The 17,491-nt window shown below is 53.1% G+C and overlaps 3 protein-coding genes across 8 annotated transcripts in view; all 3 read right to left on the bottom strand.

The window, feature by feature from the left end:
- The window catches only part of NHEJ1 (non-homologous end joining factor 1), a 76,115-nt gene extending 73,931 nt beyond the window's left edge, over window positions 1-2,184 (bottom strand). For 3 of the 4 annotated variants that reach the window (XM_032638324.1, XM_032638326.1, XM_032638327.1), the window contains exon 1: window positions 2,067-2,184. The gene's annotated coding sequence lies outside the window, so the exon portion shown is untranslated. The remainder of the gene's footprint in view (window positions 1-2,066) is intronic. The other variant, XM_032638325.1, reaches the window with a different exon arrangement.
- A 664-nt stretch (window positions 2,185-2,848) lies between these two features.
- Window positions 2,849-9,836, bottom strand: SLC23A3 (solute carrier family 23 member 3). Of its 3 annotated transcripts, none has more exons than XM_032636518.1 (12): window positions 9,651-9,836; window positions 9,366-9,523; window positions 9,155-9,252; window positions 8,869-8,942; window positions 8,354-8,539; window positions 7,911-8,034; window positions 7,647-7,755; window positions 6,252-6,360; window positions 5,653-5,758; window positions 5,203-5,370; window positions 4,016-4,111; window positions 2,849-3,578 (listed from the first exon to the last, which is right to left on the bottom strand). In XM_032636518.1, exons 1-12 carry the CDS (start codon window positions 9,813-9,815, stop codon window positions 3,286-3,288), a joined length of 1,686 nt encoding a protein of 561 aa, XP_032492409.1. In that variant the 5' UTR covers window positions 9,816-9,836; the 3' UTR covers window positions 2,849-3,285. The 3 variants fall into 3 exon arrangements, with proteins under 3 accessions (XP_032492409.1, XP_032492408.1, XP_032492410.1); XM_032636517.1 differs by having other exon boundaries at window positions 6,252-6,505; window positions 8,358-8,539; XM_032636519.1 differs by lacking the exon at window positions 6,252-6,360 and having other exon boundaries at window positions 7,647-7,686; window positions 7,911-8,003; window positions 8,358-8,539.
- A 1,720-nt stretch (window positions 9,837-11,556) lies between these two features.
- On the bottom strand, window positions 11,557-16,373 carry CNPPD1 (cyclin Pas1/PHO80 domain containing 1). The gene is made up of 8 exons (XM_032638288.1): window positions 16,136-16,373; window positions 15,576-15,684; window positions 14,961-15,042; window positions 14,676-14,796; window positions 14,462-14,590; window positions 13,484-13,545; window positions 12,999-13,116; window positions 11,557-12,764 (listed from the first exon to the last, which is right to left on the bottom strand). Exons 1-8 carry the CDS (start codon window positions 16,202-16,204, stop codon window positions 12,219-12,221), a joined length of 1,236 nt encoding a protein of 411 aa, XP_032494179.1. The 5' UTR covers window positions 16,205-16,373; the 3' UTR covers window positions 11,557-12,218.
- Between the last annotated feature and the right edge of the window lie 1,118 nt (window positions 16,374-17,491).

Below are 17,491 nucleotides of genomic sequence, written 5' to 3'. Positions count from 1 at the left end.
GTATTCCCTAAACATATATATATATTTCCTAAATGAATATATGTATATATGTGTGTGTATATATATGCATATATACATTTATATGCCCCCTAAATATATTTTTTCCCTAAATATATATACATTCTCTAAGTTAGGGATTCTTAATCTAGAGTCTATGCATGTAAACCCTCTGGAATTATGTGCAAAATTTGTGCATACCTGCATATACCCATTTGGAGGGAAGACGTCCACAGCTATGGTCAAATTCTCAAAGGGATCAATGAGACACAAATAAAGAGCTAATAACTGTGTCCAGAAGCAAGGAGAAAAGCCCCAACCCCATTTCAAGAAGACCCTGAATGACTAAGAAGTCAATACAAGGCACAGCACATCACATCACAGAGGTAGAGACCACGAATTAACTCCACTTCACTCATCCACACCCACATCCAAGGCACTGCCATCAATGATATCATACCCTGCTGCACATCCTGGAAACCAACCTTTGACTTCAGCAACTAAATTTGTAGCCTTAATCTAGTAGATGTTCAGTAACTATAGCTACTTTACAGGCAGTTTGATCATTTTTCCGGAGGGTAAAAAAAAAAAAGGGTGGACCTCCCTGGCGGTTAAGACTCCATGCCTCCACTGCAGGGGGCACGGGTTCAATCCCTGGTCAGAGATCCTGCGTGTGGTGCGGCGCAGCCAAACAAAAAAAGTGATGTAATTTCAGTTTATAAACACAAAGTGAAGTTGGTGGGGGGGGGGGGCGGGCGCAGATCTTAGAATACAAAGAAAACAATGAAAATCCTTGGATTTCATTAACGTGGTTAACACGATGCTGTTCTTCCAGTCATTTTCATCTCAATCTAAGCCATTATTCTTCCAACCATAACCTAGTTTTTGAAGTGTGGCCTTGTAACATAATTTGTACAGTCATTAGACAGGTGAAATAGAACTATATATATTGTGATTTTTATCTGCAGCAGCCTCAAAACCTTGTGTTCAGATGATGGTATTTCAGTCACATTCCCACCTGCTGTTCCTACTGGGAAGAGAAGATCTTGGAATGATTAAGCTAGTCCTCACGGGACCAGAGTTCCACATTGCTCAAGGTCAGAAACAGCAAGTCGGTCACAAACAGCAAGTCGCCAAGCCCTTCTCTCCCTTACAGGCACTCCCCAGCGTGCGCTCTAAGAGTCACCAAAATTGGGTTGACTATCCGAGCCTGTCACTTCGGAAAGCCTGGAAGCTCAGGACCCTCACACAGTATGTTTTGTTCTGCGGGCGGGGGAGGAGTTTAAAATGTGGGATCTGGGATCAACAAGCCCCCTAAAAAGGTCTGAGAAATTCAGCATCAGACCTGGGTTTGCTGCTCCCACCACGCGTGTCCTGCTTTGAGGCCTCTATATCTCACCTTTCTCATGTTTCCTTCAAGGAAGCCTTTAACCCTCACGTTAACCAGAGTCACCCGCTTATTATTTTGAATGAGGATGGGGAAGCGCCGAGGGCCAACAGAGCAGTGGGGTGGCCTAAAGCGGGTCGGCACCCAGTCCCGCACCTTGGCCGTGAGCCCCTCCCTCGGCGCAGTTCCTCCGCCATCCTGCAGAGGGCAGCAAAACCCCGGCGACCGTCCGGGCTGGGCCACGCCCCGCCCCTCGGTCCCTTTACCACAGCTCTACCCCAGGAAACCCGCCTGGCGTCCAGTTTCCACTCGCCCTCACTAGAAAGGCCTTCACCGTCCACGTTTCTATTTTTACAGCACCGGCTGCATGAGGCGCGGCTCGGGACCCCCTCAAAGGGCAACAAGCCGAAAACCGGCTACTTGGTGGCGCCGAGCGGCCCGCATAGGAGTACCCGCACAAACCCCGCCTCGCGTCCCGGAGGCAAGCTGCGCACGCGCGGCCCCCCGGCCCCGCCCACGCCCACCCTCGGAGGCCTGTCCCAGAACCCCGGCCGCGCGCGGGTCCCTCCTGGGAGGAAAATTCTTGGAGGAAGCGCGTTGCCAGGGCCAGCCCGCAGAGTCCGAGCAATCTCTCGCCGCCCGGCCCCGGCCCTGGCCCCGATTAGAGCTCGACCCCACCTACCGTGAGCGGCCTCGAGAGCTCTCACTCTCCCCGCGGCAAGCTGGCCCGCCCGCGCAAACCGAAAGGCCTAGAGTAGGGGCATTTCCCGCAACCACGGGGAGGCGGGGTCTTGGGACACTGGGGCGGAGCCCAAGCCTGATGTGGGCGGGACATCTGGGCCCACGGAGCTGATAAACTGGATCCGTCAGAGGTGGAGGGATACCGTGGCCGGGAAAGCGAGAAGAGAGGCTGGAGGACTCCCTGGTAGAGAGGTGGAGGGGTAGTGCCGCCCCTCAGTGTCGCGCTGGCAGAGTAGAAAGAATGCAGGACGAAGTGCAGGAGAGGGGACCCCGGATTTGGATTTGTTGATAAACCCAAAGTCATTTCCCTTCCCTACGCGTCCAGCCTTTTTTGCTGTTGTTTTGTTTTTAAATAAAACGAGGGGATTGAACTTCACTAGATATCTCTTTTGGGTCTCCACCAGCACTCGAGTTGTTTAAGAGATGAGTCTCCCAGGCATAAATCCCATGGTCTGACCTCATCCTTTACCTCTCCTGTCTCATTTCTCCCTCCATGCACCCCCAGTTTGTGCTCCATCACCAGAGAAGCTTGAAATCCTTCAACTCATCTTGCACCTTGTACAACTTACTGTTTTGCTCGAGCTGAATACTTGAGCCTAAAAAATTCTCCCCATCCCTGTTCCACAACGAAAAATTCTCTTGTTAAGGCCAGCCTCAGTGCTGCTTCTGTGTAAAGCTTTTCCCACTATCCCCAATCAGAATTCATTACTTCTTCCGCTTTGCTCCCATAGCATTGTTTTGATCTTTATTGCAGACTGCTTTCTGCTTTGGATTTTAGTTGGTAATTACATATCTTTTTAAACCATAAGTGTTTGAGAGGGCAGGGACCCTGCCTTATCCATATCTGTATTTCCAGGACCTTGCACATAGGAGGCATAATAAGTATCAGTTAGTGAATGCTGGGGTTCGAGTATAGATAGTTCACAGGCAAAATATCATTCAATCATGGCCCATAAACCATGGCCCTGCTCTGGAACAGTTGGGCCTAATTAAGAGAAGGAAAGGCAAACACACCTGTTGGGAAATGAGACCTTTAGGTGGGCCCGTGTGAAACACACACACACACATCCTCTCCCTGGGAGAAAGTAGAGCCTGGGATCTGGCTCTCCAGCAAGCTGAGAGATAGGGCTAAAGTAATCTGGAAGCTGGAGTCCTGGTAATTACTGGGACCTAAGTTCTTCTCTGCTAGACCCAGGGCACTGCTCCCCAAAGCCAGGCAGCAAGTCAGCTGTCTCTCCTGGCTCAGAGGGCACTCCTTCTTCATTCCCAGAGTCTTCGGGAAGTGGGCAGAGGCAACGGAGGGGATGGGGAATGCAGGGACACAGGTTTTGGATGGAGAAAGGAAGCTCATACTCTTGAGCAGGCTTCTCCCTGGACTTCTGAGGCATCCGAACCTCTTGGGCAGTGAAAGAAGATGGCAGCCCTTGACCTAGGCCTCGCTCAAGCTGTGTGCCTGCAAAAGAGAGGGTGGTCAGGGCTTCCCTGGTGGCACAGTGGTTAAGAATCCGCCTGCCAATGCAGGGGAAACGGGTTCAAGCTCTGGTCCAGGAAGATCCCACATACCGTGGAGCAACTAAGCTTGTGTGCTGCAACTACTGAGCCTGTGCTCTAGAGCCCACGAGCCACAACTACTGAAGCCTGCGTGCCTAGAGCCCGTGCTCCACAGCAAGAGAAGCCACCACAATAAGAAGCCCGCGCTCGCCGCAACTAGAGAAAGCCTGCATACAGCAACGAAGACCCAACAGAGCCAAAAATAAAATAAATTTAAAAAAAAAATTTTTTTTAATTCAAAAAAAGAGAGAGAGAGAGGGTGTTCAGGCCATTGCCCAACCCAGGAAGTGATGACTTCCTGGCCATTCCCCAGTCTGCTGGGGCCTGGCCTCAACTTACCAGGAATGGTGTTCTCTAGGAGGAAGCCCAAGAGTCCCGCCAGGAAGATGGGCTCTGTGAGCAGTGAGCGTAGTAACACATCCAAGGGGCTCCAGCCTACAGGGGGTTGGGGCCAGGCAGGAGGGGAAACTCTGATCCTATGCAAAGCCAAGGAGCCTAATACTTCCAACCTAAGCCTAAGTCTTGGACCAAGGACAGATCTTTCTGAATTGTTCCATGCCCCCCCTCCTTTGTCCTCTGCTCTCTATTTCCCACACCCAGGCCCACTCTCCCAGGAAGCATCCCCCAGCACTCTACCTAAAGGGGCTTCCCTTACTCAACCACTATCCCACCCCCACTTTGTTTTCTAAATAGCACTGCTCAACACCCTATCTTCTGAGCATACACATGCCCTCCAGATATGCTTCGATAGTTCCAGGCTCCCTGTCTCTGAAAGTTTGGTATTAAAAGCCCCAACCTTATTTCCCATTTCTTACCTTCTGTGCTCTAGCCTGGGTTCCTCAACCTCAGTACTACTAACATTTTGGACTAGATACTTTTCTGTTTGAGGGGGCTGTTCTGTACATTGCAGAATGTTTATTAGCATCCTTCTACCCACTAAGTGCCACTAACAATCACCTCTCCCCTGCTTATAACAACCAGAAATGTCTCCAGACATTGCCAGATGTTCTCTGTGGGACAAAACCATCCTCAGTTAAGAACCACTGCTATTTGCTAAGCTAAGCTAACTAAGTTACTTGCCACTCCCAGGACATACCCTATGACTTCCTACTTCTATGTCTTTGTTTATGGTGGTTCCTCCACCAGGAATGACCTTCTCACCAAATATGTTTTTAAATCTTACCGTCCTTCAAGACCAGCTCAATGTTACTTTCTCCATAAAAGTTACCCAGATCATCTCCAACAGAAGCCATCTCTCTCACCGCCGAGCACCATAGCTCTTTATCTAAACCTTTCTAGTTATGTTTCTACACATCTCATCTCTTTTTCTAGACTGTCACATCTACAGTCACCTTTGTATCCCAAGGGGCTAGCACAGTATTCAATAAATATTTGCTAAACAAATGGATGGACTATACCAAAGCTCTTCTCTGGGTGCGGGGGCCTGGAGTCCAGAGAAACTCAAGCCTTGAGCCCTTGCTTTCCCACTGCAAAGCAACTTGTCTTTCCATCCCCCCTCTTCCCACCTGTGCTCAGTAGGACTGGAGCTTCCCGAAACCATCTTGGCAGCAACAGGGCCATGAAGATGGAGAAGCCAACAATGAAGACGTTCCGCCCAGAGTCAATGTCAGCCAAGTGGAAGCTGGAGAATCCAGTAGACAGAACCACGGCCTGGGTCACCCCCAGCACCCCACCTGTCTCATACAGAAGTAATTGAAGATGTTGGGAGAGGGCTGGCACAGCAGAGAGTATTGTAGGCCAGGGCAGGTTGTAATGGGCAGAGACCACCAAGAGGCCCAGGAGCAGAGAAGGCCAGTCAAGAGGCCAAGATATGGCTGAGAAAATAGGACAGCTGACACGTACATCCATATATTAGGGAGGCTATTCAGAAAGAAAGGGTGCTGACTACCAGCAACCAGTTGGGCCCTGCTGGGGGGTACTGGTTCAATACCAGTCCTGCTGATACATCCACTCACCAAGCACAGGCAGTGGGATGGTGGTGATGAGCTGGACCAGCCTCGGGGAGAGCCCAAGCACCACGCAGAGCAGCCCCACCAAGTGGGCCACTCGCCGAGATCCAGCCTAGAAAACACAGCCACCTCCTCGACCGTTCAAGGTTTTCACCTGGCCGACACCTTCTCATCGTTTGGATCCCAACTCAAATGTCACTCTCCCAGGAAGCATCCCCCAGCACTCTACCTAAAGGGGCTTCCCTTACTCAACCACTATCCCACCCCCACTTTGTTTTCTAAATAGCACTTATCACTCTTGGAAATTATCTCTTTTTTTCCTTAAATTGTCCACCTCTCTCTCTCGAAGTCCCCAAGAGAGCAGGGACTTCATCTGACTTGCTTCTCTCTAGAACCTCAGCCCTGGTACAGTGCCTGAGGCACAGAAGGAGTTCAGTAGTGATTTAGTGTCTTCCTCACACTCCTAGCCCTTACGACTTCTAGGTACCTCTCTAAATGAGATCACTGCTGTGAAATGCCTGGCAGAGGGCTGGGCACAGCTGGCAATCAGTCCCCTTCCCTCTCCTGCACCTCCGGCTCCTCTCCCCCCACCCCCGTCCACATACCTGGAGAAGGCTCACCGTGCCCACGTTGGGGAAGCTGGATGCAGTGCCCATGGGGCTCCCCAACAGCCCGGCCAGCACACTTCCCAGACCCTCCAGGCTCAGCCCTCGGCTACAGGCATGCGGAGGTGGAGAAGGCAAATGCAGCAGCTGACCACACAGGGCGTAGCAGCCCAGGGAGCTGATGGAAGCTGCCAAGGCCATAGAGATGCCTGCAGCCAGAGCCCTGGGTGTCAGCAAGGGCCAGTCCCACTCAGCTGGGGAGGGAGAAAGAGCTGCTTTGGGGCCAGACTCACGTCTGAAGCATCCCCCTGCCTCTGACAGCCTATGACACAAGAACCCTAAAGGCCCCATTGTCTCTGAAGATAATGTCTTGGGACAAAAGCATCAAACTCAGGGTAAAGACCCATCCCTTTACTGTGGTCTACAAGGTCCTCTTTGGTCTGACCCTTACCCATCTCTCTAGCCTCATCTCCCACCACACTCTGCCTCACTTCTTTCACTCCAGATACACTGGCCTTGTTTCAGGCCCTTGTACTTGTGTTGCTGGCCACTAGAGGGCCTTTGCATATGCTGTTCTCTCCACCTAGAATGCTCTTCACTCTTGCCTTTACCCAATAAGCTCCTACTCATCTCTCACATCTCAGCTCAGTGATCACTTCCTCAAGAATGCCTTTCCTGGGAATTCTCTGGTGGTCCAGTGGTTAGGGTTCCATGCTCTCACTGCGAGGGCCCACTTTCGATCCCTGGTCGGGGAACTAAGATCCCACGAGCCACACAGTGCAGCCAGAAATTTTCTTAATTAAAAATTAAATAAATAAAAACATAAAGAGTGCCTTTCCTGAACTCTCCAATAAAGTCAGATTCCCCATTATGAACTTTCATCACACAAGGTACCCGCCCTTTTTAATTCACCGCGTGCAATTTTACATTTACTTGGGTGACTATTTAATTAGTATCTGTATTCCCCAACAGATTACAGGCTTCATGAGTGCAGGTACTGTGTCTGTCATGTTTATCACCATGTCCCCTATCACGTGCCTAGCACATAATAAGAACTCCACGGACCATTATTAAATTGATGAGAGAGCAAATTTCATATACAATGCCTCCTCAAAAGCAATCTTTGTGCACAGGTCACCAACTCAAATGTCTGTGGGAGTAAGTAACATAAATGTGTAAATTGGTTAAGGAGTATCAACATGCAGTGGTGGGGCTTACAGATGTCTCTGAACAGTAACAAAGACACCTGTGGTGAGCGGCTGGCATTGCCCCTCAGACTGGCAATTTCTCTCCCTTGTGTGTTTTGAGAATCCGTACAGCTAATTTCATTAACTCAGAGTCCGAAGAAAGAGACACCTTTATTTGAGTAAGAAGATGGAGGAGGAGAAAACCTACCTGGGTGAGGCAGCCAAAACCACGGTGCCTCGGCGGACAGCTCCCAGGGGGTGATGCTGAGACCCAGAAGGGCAGAGATGATCCACACACAAGCTACTGGGATCAGCACCTAAGGGACAAGACTGAGACGGAAAAGAACCCCTCCCCCAGAACTTTTCAAGCTAGCCTTGGAGGGGTAGACAGAAACCAAAAGGTAGGGGGCCGAGCGAGCATTCCGTGCCAGCCCTTCTAACTTCAACTGCCCCTGCCCAGACCTCCACATACCGAGAGGAGCCTGAAGACAGGGATGTGAGTGTGGGTCGAAGAGGTTGAAGCTCGCCTCCAGGGGTGAGGCGGTAACAGGCGGGCGCCCAGGTGCTGAGAACAGACCACCATGAGCAGGATAAGCCTAGGAGAGGGAAGGAGCTTTACGAGCAAGAGGAAGAAGTCATCCTGAGGCGGGGCAGTGGAGGTGGGAGTGGTAGAATACCATAAAAGGGGGTCCCGGAGAAGAAAGCCCCCCATGGAGGGGGAAGGAGGGCACCCTGGGGGTCAGTGGGAGACAAGGTGAAAGTCAGGGTGAACAAATGAATCCAGCAAAAGTCCTGGATTCCAGATCCACAAAGTGTTGTCCCTTTCAAGATGGCAGCTAAACCTGGTGGAGCCAGCATCTCTGCCCTGCCCCGCTCCCACACACCCCACCAGGCACCACGCCTCTCAGGACTTACGTACAGCGATGCCAGGCCCCAGTGAGCAGAGCAGAACAGGGCTACCTCCCTGTGGGCCGAGAGCCCTGCCACAACTAGGCTGGGGGCCAGCACCAGGGGCCCACAGTGGGGGAACAAGTGGCCAGGACCCCCGAACAGCCCCAGCATGACCTGCAGCAGCCCGGAGACCACCACGGCCCCGGACACCTGGTGGAGTGGAGAAGTGGACAAAGAGAAAACATTCTGCTCAATTGAGATGACCTCAGCCTGGACATCTTAACTAATTCCAGGGAGTTCTCTGGTGGCCTATTGGTTAGGATTCTGGGTTTTCACTGCCGTGGCCTGGGTTCAATCCCTGGTCGGAGAACTGAGATCCCGCAAGCCACGTGGTGTGGAAAAAAAAAAAATTCCAGAAGAGGTTCCCCCCACCCAACTCTTTGCCCTAGAGCCTCTCAGTCCCTGTAAAGTGGAAACAAGAGCCTCCCCAGTCGGGCACCCACTCTTAGCTTTCCTCCTCCGCATCCCCACGTACTCACTTCTCGGAGAGAAGTGTTCCAGAGTTCCAGGCCGTGGCAGCCAGGTCCCCCACACAGGCGCAGCACAAGGGAGGCTGGGAGAAGTTGGGGACGTGGAGAGGAGAGAGATAAACAGGTTGGAGACCCATTGCTCTACAGTTCTGCCTGGTGCCTGACACAGCTCCAGCACCCCATGGTGCCTAACCCTCCCATCATTGCCCCATCTCAATCCTGCACCCACTTACAACTGTGTGCTCAGGTGAGCACCCAACCTCACCCTCACCCTGTGCCCTTGCTCTGTGCTCACAGTTTCCAGGTGTCCGGGTGGTCAGAGGTAGCTTCTGACTGGTCAGCACCAGACCAGGGATAAGAAACTCTAAGGATGGAGCCTGGATAAGAGGCAGCCTGTAGGAACAGCAGCCCAGGCAGGTCTGGAAACATGGGGCAGCTGAAAGCCTCCCCGAGCCTCTCCTATGCGCTGGGACCCTGTTCCCTTCTCTCCAGGGAGTTCCCCTCACCTGCTGCCCATCCAAGTTTGCAGGGCTGTAGACACGCCACATGAAAAGAGGCTGGAGGCAAGGAGCTGGGCAGGGGAGGAAGAGAGTCCTCCTGCAGGGAGACATTGAAGCAGGAGCAGGTGGGAGGCGCAGAGCAGAGAAGCCAGGACCAAGATATGCTGCAGGCAGAGGAACAGTCTTCAGAAATAGGCAGAAATACCTACTTCCAGAGGGTTTCTCATGCCACACCTCCTCCCTCCAAACACCCGCTTCAGCCAGCACCAGCTCCTGCACCTCTGCTCCTACCTGCAGAGCCAGAAGACAGCTGAGGCCCCAGGGAGGAGACCCACACACAGAGGCCCAAGAGTGAGAGGAGGGATTTTGGACAGCAGACGGCTGCGGCAGGGAAGCCATGGTACCCTGGGAGCCCACGGATCGGAGTTGTATGGCGTTGGGGGGTGATCGGCTCATGTTGCCCTGCCTTTCGTCTTGTCTTGCCTGCCCTGGAGTTAAGGAGGGAGAGTAAGAGGTCAGAGTTTGTGTGAAGTTAGCTGCCTGGAGCGGGCAGGGGGCGGGAGTGTCAATGAAGCAGAGCGAAGGGATGAGGGATTTGGGGCAGGACACGGCCCTTTCACCTTTGCCCAGCTCTTGCACAAATTCCGTCACCCATTAACCGGGGAGCCAAGTTCTGGACCCCTCCCCCCAAGAATCTCCATCTAGAGCCCCTGTCCCGGGATAGGAGTGGTGGGGAGGAAGCCTCTAAAATAGGCTGGGGAGATTTTACAGACTGTATTCCCTCCTCACCACTGCCATTTGGAACCATCACGATTACACTGCAGTTCTCAACCCTATTAGGGTCCAGCCCCGTGGACTACCTCAAAAGGAAACATCCCTACATCGTGTACGACAACAGTGACCACAACTCCGTATAATGTCCTCACTGTAATATAAAGGAGAAATACAAGTAATTTATCCTTTCAGTGTGTGAAAGCTTGGGCCCAACTAAACCAGAAGACAATGAAGTAGTCCAGTGCCCACCCCCATATGTGGAATCAACGTGGATGTGACAACTGCAATGCCAACTGATATCGGTACTTTCCTGATGACACGTGTACCACAGGCACTGCTGCCATTAGTGACCTGATGTTTCAAAATAGTGAACAAGTTCTTGGTAAAGTGATGAACAAAGCATAGTTTTAATTTACACAGAGGTGCATTCCTAGCAAACTGAGTCTTTTTCCAAATGTGCAAAATCTATTCTGTGTTTACATGTAAAACACTGCATAATTCTAGGCTCAGATAAACAGGCTTTTCATATACATGACGTACATCCGGTGGTTCAAAAATTGTCTCAGGAATTCTTCATAATAAGAGGTGGGGTTCCTGAGCATTTCAGGACGTGTAGCATCCTGTACAGGGCGACTACATGCCGGCGAGTTCCTTCCCTTCAAATTTTTGTCAATCAAAAAATGTCCCATAGGGACTTCCCCGGTGGTCCAATGGTTAGGACTCTATGCTTCTACTGCAGTGGGCATGGGCTCCTTCCCTAGTGGGGGAACTGAGATCCCACATGCCACACGGTACGGCCAAAAACCAAACAAAAAGCCCCATAAATTTCCAAGATGCACCCTAGGTAGCAGCACCACCCCTGCTGAGGATCTTCTTCCATGGTCCCAAATAACCCTAGGCCAGCTGGCTGCCCGGTTTTCCTTCTTCCAGTGATAACCCAGCCTTGGTCTTCTCTTTAATAATGATGACCTAACGTGTCAGACCAGAAAGACGACCACGTGTCAGACCAGAAAGGATGTCAGGAGAGAGATAAGGTGTCCTTGGGCTTGCCCTCAAGCTCATGGGGCTCCGCTGGATACTTGGCTTGGCCTCTCTCCACGAGATGTGCTTAGGGATCCACAAAGACGGTGCTCAATCAGAACTTGTGACAGACAGGGCTACGACCCCCTAGCGTGGCACAGTCACCTTCTGGGCCCCACTGCATCCAAGTCGAGCAGTGCTTGGGGCCCCAGGGTGCCGGGAGCAGGGATGAGGGAGAAGCTTGATATAGGAGCCTATGACCATCAAACAACAGGGAAGTTCTGGAATGAGGCTGAGAGAATGAGTTGCAAGATGATGGCATCAGGGAGTAGGGAGGCTGAGAAGGTAGATATGGGGAGGAGAGTTCTTCGAGGGCTGCTGCAGAAGGAAGAGTCCAAGCCACGCAACTGAAATTGTTTATTGAAATCTTGGTTCTACAAAAAGCGTGAAAAACCCAGATACAAAGCAGTGGCCAGAGAGGCCTGTGAAGAGAACACCCGGGAGAGGAACCAGAAGAGAGGGAAGCCCAGGAGCGGGAGACTAAGAGAAGGGTGGAAGACGAAAGGGCCAGGTTGCAGGTCCCAGCAGTCCCTGGCTCTTCTAGACTAAGTCCCAGGGACGGGTGTGGAGAGGGTTTCCCCGCTCACCCCACCTGCCCGCAGCAGCTCCCACCGTGGGTGGCCCTGTCAGTCCCTGCCTCTCCTGCATCAGGGACATCACACAGACCATGGCCAATGTTTCCTCCCTCCCTCCCCCCATCCTAGGAAACTCAAAAGTCTAAAAGAGCCCAGGGGAAATGGAGGGACAGGGGCTCCTCCCCTGTCCACCTGTGACACGCCCCTGGTCGCTGAGCTGAAGCTTCTCCCGGCACCACCACTGCCCTGGCCAATCAGCCAGCCACTGAGGGACGGAAGAGCAAGTGACCTTCAGTCCTTCTGCCCCACAACGCCCTTAAGCTCCATCACTCAGGAGGACAGGGGACCAGCCAAGAACCCAGATCACGCTTTGCTCCTCCAGGTTCTCAGGGACTCCCAAATCCTCTTAATGCGTTCCTCAGAACCCTACCTAGCCTGGAAAAATGAAAGACTTAAGGCGGGCCAGTTCCATGATGCCGAAGAGGGAACACTGCTGGGGCTGTGGGAGCAGCGGGGGCATCGGGCTCCAAGGCCAGGGGGGAGCCAGGCCGTGGGAGTGGTACCGGGGGCTGGGGGGCCCAGTGGGGACGGTATGGTTGGGGTGGTGGCAGGTACGGCAGGCTGGGGAGTCCTTCTGGAGCTTCTGGCAAAGGGGGCAGCTGTGGAGAAGAGCGAGAGGAGCCGGAGCAGCCGGGGGAGGCAATGGTGGCGGCGCCTGTGAGGCCAGAAGGCTGCCCCAGAGTGGACGCGGCCCTACGTCGACTTCCAGGCAGCTGGAGACGTTAGCAGGAGAAGGCAGGCACCGTGGCACCGAAGCAGGTATGCAGGGTTCCGAAAGGCACCTGGAGGCCAGTCCAAGGTCTGGGGGGCCAGGTGGGGGGCTACAGGACTGCCCCAAGGACTGGTGTATTACGGCCATCGATGCCACAGCCAGGGCCACACTGCTCACATATGCCATAGCTAGCAGGCAGGACACCTGCAGGAGAGGGATTAAGAAAGGTCAGTGCCCAGATCCCCTTCCCCCAAACCCGCTTCTCACTGTCCTTAACACACCCACCCCTTATTTCTGGACACCTGGACTCAAGTGAGAGCTCTCTATCACCATCTACTCCCAAACCTCATCTCCTGAGCCTTTCCGTATTTGCTTTCCATCATCCCGCCCTACACCGCAGCCGGCTCAAGCTCCCTATCCTTCCTGACCCCTCCTCACCTTTGCCAGCCACTGGCAGAGGGAGCCCAGGGCCAGCTGCCAGGCAGGCTGCTCCAGCAGCACACACAGGTCTGTGTAGGTGTACCAGCCCCGCCGGCGGCCCTGCTGCTCAGCCACGCTGCACAAAGAGGAGAAAAGACAGAGAGAGTCTGCAACCCTCCGGCAGCTGGCCCACTGGCACGCTCTTTCCCCTGGGGACCCACCAGGAAGCACTAGGGAACTTGTTAAATGTACAGATTCCTAGACTACCCGTTAATCCAGAAACTGAGAATGAGACCAAGATCTGCATTTTAAATAAGCTTCTCCCACCCTCCCAAAGGTTATTACAAAGAGGACCGCAGACAGCTTTGGGAACCACTACCTTGGGCCATTCTTTTTCCCGTCTTCTCTCTCCCCCAGTTACACACACCCTCATCTCTGTTTAGCTCCTATGGCTGAAGCCTCCCCCCAAATCCCTTGACCTTTTCCTAAATCCTGGAACCTACCAGCTCTCCAGCCAGCTCAGCACCTCAAAGATCTCCCGAGGGTCAGTGTAGAGACGCCAATCCTGTGGGTAGGAAGAGAAGAGCGTCGAACCAGGCTTGGATATGAGCCACAGTCAATTAATAACCAGACCCAGAGGAGCAAGGACAACCACTGCTACGGGTAACACTTGGCTCTTACTGTGTGCCAGATACTGTTCCAGAAGTTTTTATTTTATTATTTTTTTAAAAATATTTATTTATTTTTGGCTGCATTAGGTCTTCATTGCCGCGCACGGGCTTTCTCTAGTTGCGGCGAGCAGGGGCTACTCTTCGTGGCAATGCGTGGGCTTCTCACTGCGGTGGCTTCTCTGTTGCGGAGCATGGGCTCTGGGCACGCGGGCTCAGTAGTTGTGGTTCATGGGCTCTAGAGCGCAGGCTCAGTAGGTGTGACACACGGGCTTAGCTGCTCTGCGGCACGTGGGATCTTCCTGGACCAGGGCTCGAACCCGTGTCCCCTGCACTGGCAGGTGGATTCTTAACCACTGCACCACCAGAGAAGTCCTGTTCCAAAAGCTTTTATGTATTAACTTACTTAGTCACCACATATCTGGTTTCATATTGCAGCCTCCATTAAAAGCAAGGGGAAAAAGTATTCTTGAGGATGGTCCATACTCATAGGGAGCCCAGCACCTAGGGACAGACAAAGTCTGGAAGCAAATAATCAGAGCCCAGTAAGATAAGCTCTGACCCAGAGTGTCCCCTGTGGTGCCTGGAGGATTGGTGATGAGGGATGCTCCATTTCTGGCTTCACCATGCCAGGAACCTCCAAAGGGTGTGCTTATTCCAGCTAGAAGGGAAGACAGTAACAAGGGAAGGCACAGGGAGGACAAGCAAAAAGAGAAATGAAGAGACGGCAGAAAGCTGGGAGATAAAAGACAAAGGGTGAAAGGAATATAAAGATGGGCCAGGAAAACAGAGCGAGAGAGAATAGTTACTCACCATGGCACTCAGGAAACCCCTCTCCAGGGCATTGAGAGTGGGCACGGCCACACCCCCAGCAGCTCCCCATTCATCACTGAAGACTTCCTCCTCCTCCCCTTCATCATAGAGGTACTTACTGGCCACCATCTGCAGAGGAACCAGAGGTGGTGTCAGTAGAGCTCACACCGGGCTCCCGGCTCACCAGAGAGATGAAGGGAAGAGGGCATCTTACCATGGAGATCAGGAACAAGTCAGACGATGACACATGCTGTAGGTAGTCTGGGTTTCGATGCCGGAGCCGCTCAATGTACACCAGAGCTAGCATCATAGCACACGGGGAAATGCATGCCTCCCTGGGTGGCGAAAAGGATTAGTAATTAAACCCAAGGGTCTTTCAGCTCTTGTAACTCTTATGATGCTCATCCCTGTATCTTTACAACTTCTCCTTAGAGATAACCCTTCCCCTCTCTCTAGAGCCGAAACACTCTCACTCCATCTCTCTCTATTGCAGGCTCACCGGGACACATGGGCTACATATTTCTTCTGAAGCCTGCGAATAGGACTGGGGGCTGCCTTCTGGAGCAGTTCCACAGCGATGTCTGCAGGGGGCAGAAGGAAAACAGTGAGCAAACAACTCCTCCAAAGTTGTCCCCACTGTTATCACCCAAAACTGTATTATCTGAGGCCTTGGGGGCAGAACCATAATAACAAAATAGACATCGAATTCTCCCACACTGAGAAGAAAAGCCCATTCCAGGTTTGAATTTCAGCTTCTTCCAGGAGGAAGGCTTATTTCCCTGTCACCTGAAATTATCTAGATTTGTTCTTTACTCTAATTCATTTGAAAAGGTACACATGCGTTGTTTCGGAAATATATGACATGTATCCTCGGAAAATTTAAAGTTTCTGGTATACAAATCAAGAATGATATAGACTTGTAAAACAGCCATGTCTCCTCCTCATCTAGGCTTAAAAAAAAAAGTGAAACACAAACCTAGTGCTTACACCAATCAAATGCACCAGCTATGAAGAGACAGTGCAGTTCCCAGGGTACACCTAGAGTCATTTTGGTGACCACTGACAACCCCATTTTCAGGCTTCTCGTTGGCCCATTCGCACAACACTGTCTAACCTGCCACAGGGCTGGAGAGCTCCTCCAAGCTACAATCAGCTTCCCAGTCCCAGCCATAATAGAGTCTCCTTCGGATCCGGGCACTCAGCTTCTGGTGTCCTGGGAGGAACTGAACAGGGCAGGAGGGTGGTGGAGTGCGACGGGCAGGGAAGTTTATGATGGAGATCGTGGATCCCGGCTGGAAGGGGGATGCCGGGCGAGAGGCCTGCCTCACCGCTAGCGCGGCCCATGCCCCACCCAGCCCCGCATTCTCCGGACTGTTTGCCAATAGCAGTCTGTCCACGGGGGGTGGAATCCTCTTCGCTGAGGGCTCTGGAGGAGAAGTTCTCTGAGAAAGGCCCCGGCTGGCCACCTCCTACTCCATAGTCCTGTACCCCGCGGCTCACCCCCGGGGCCCAAGCAGCCAGGGCCTCGAGTAGGCACGGTTAGAGCGACTACCGCCTGGCTCCCCGGCAGAGCCATCAGGCGAGATCGCGGCCCCGCTCGGGCCCCGACGGGAGCGCCCGGAGTCCCGGCTCCAAGCGCGGGGAGGCAGGGGAGGGGGCGGGCCGCACGCTCACCGTGAAGTCCTGGAAGCCGGTGAGGGAGAATGTGCCTTCTTCGTCCAGCAGGAGCCCGGCCAGGTCCATCGCGCCGCCAGCCGCCGCCCTGCGAAGGTGGAAGGAAAGGGAACGAATTGTAAGGGGGCCGCGGAACCGCCCCTGAACGCCTGTCCGCCTGCCCGCCGGCCTCCCTCAAGCTGGCCCCCACCCTCGCCGGTGGAGCAACCCCCGCCACTGGCCAGAGGCGGCAGGCGGGGCCGGGCAGGCGGGAGCCTCTTCCTGTTCCGCTCCGGGCGGGGCTCCGGGCTCCCAGCTCCGGGATCTGGGCTCCGGACTCGGGGAGTGAAGCTCGAGTGCCAGGACGTCCACCTCACCCAGTAGAGGAGACCCGGCTTCGAGGCGCGTGTTGTGCCTTTGCCGCGCCGCGCGTCTGCCCTGCGTTTAGAGGCCGCGGGGGCGCCGCTGGCCAGTCAGCGCCCGAGACTTCCTGCCTCCCGCTGGCCCGAGCCGCCGGCCCCGACCGCCGGGAAGGAGCCGGGCTATTATTCCTGGTATCGCTGAGCCCCAGCGTGCCCTCGTCTGAGAAATCGGAACAATTCTTAGGGGACCATGGCGCAGTGAGGATGAACGAGCCCGGCTGAACTTTTCATACCGATGTAAATAAAACAAAGACTCAGGACAGGGAGTTTCTCGCAATTGTTTTTTTAAAGAGGAGATAATACGCACACACAGAATAATATACCTAAAAAAGCGTCAGGAAGAGTACACAAAAATTTAACAGTAGTGAATTGTGTACAAAAGGCAAGAGCACTTTTGGCTGTACATCTTCCTTTTGTACAGCTTGGAATTTTAGACCTAATTAAACACGAATTTTGTAGGATTATTGCAGAGATTAAATGATCTCAAGGAAACACAAAACGTTTGTTATATTTTAAGCCTCAACAAATGGTGTTGGCTGCCCTGGTGGCGGAGTGGTTGAGAGTCTGCCTGCCGATGCAGGGGACACGGGTTCGTGCCCCGGTCCGGGAAGATCCCACGTGACGCGGAGCAGCTGGGCCCGTGAGCCATGGCCGCTGAGCCTGCGCGTCCGGAGCCTGTGCTCCGCAACGGGAGAGGCCACAACAGTGAAAGGCCCGCGTACCGCAAAAAACAAAAACAAATGGTGTTAACATGCCCCCCAAACAGTAAACAGCACCTAAACAGGGTTTTATTTTTAAACTCACCCCCAGACCCCAATCTCTTGCTTAAGCAAGGGACTGGAAGGAGTTTTCCATGCGTAAAGGCGGGAGAGTTTACAGAAAGATGGGAAGGAAACTACTCTTAATAGCTGGAGCTGTTTTTGAGTCTGTCGAGTCACGCGCTGCTGTTTGTTTA

This window comes from Phocoena sinus, chromosome 7 (genome assembly GCF_008692025.1).
Source record: "Phocoena sinus isolate mPhoSin1 chromosome 7, mPhoSin1.pri, whole genome shotgun sequence".
Taxonomy (NCBI): domain Eukaryota; kingdom Metazoa; phylum Chordata; class Mammalia; order Artiodactyla; family Phocoenidae; genus Phocoena; species Phocoena sinus.
The sequence above is the reverse complement of the archived record's forward strand: the minus strand, read 5'-3'. Positions and strand labels throughout refer to the sequence as shown.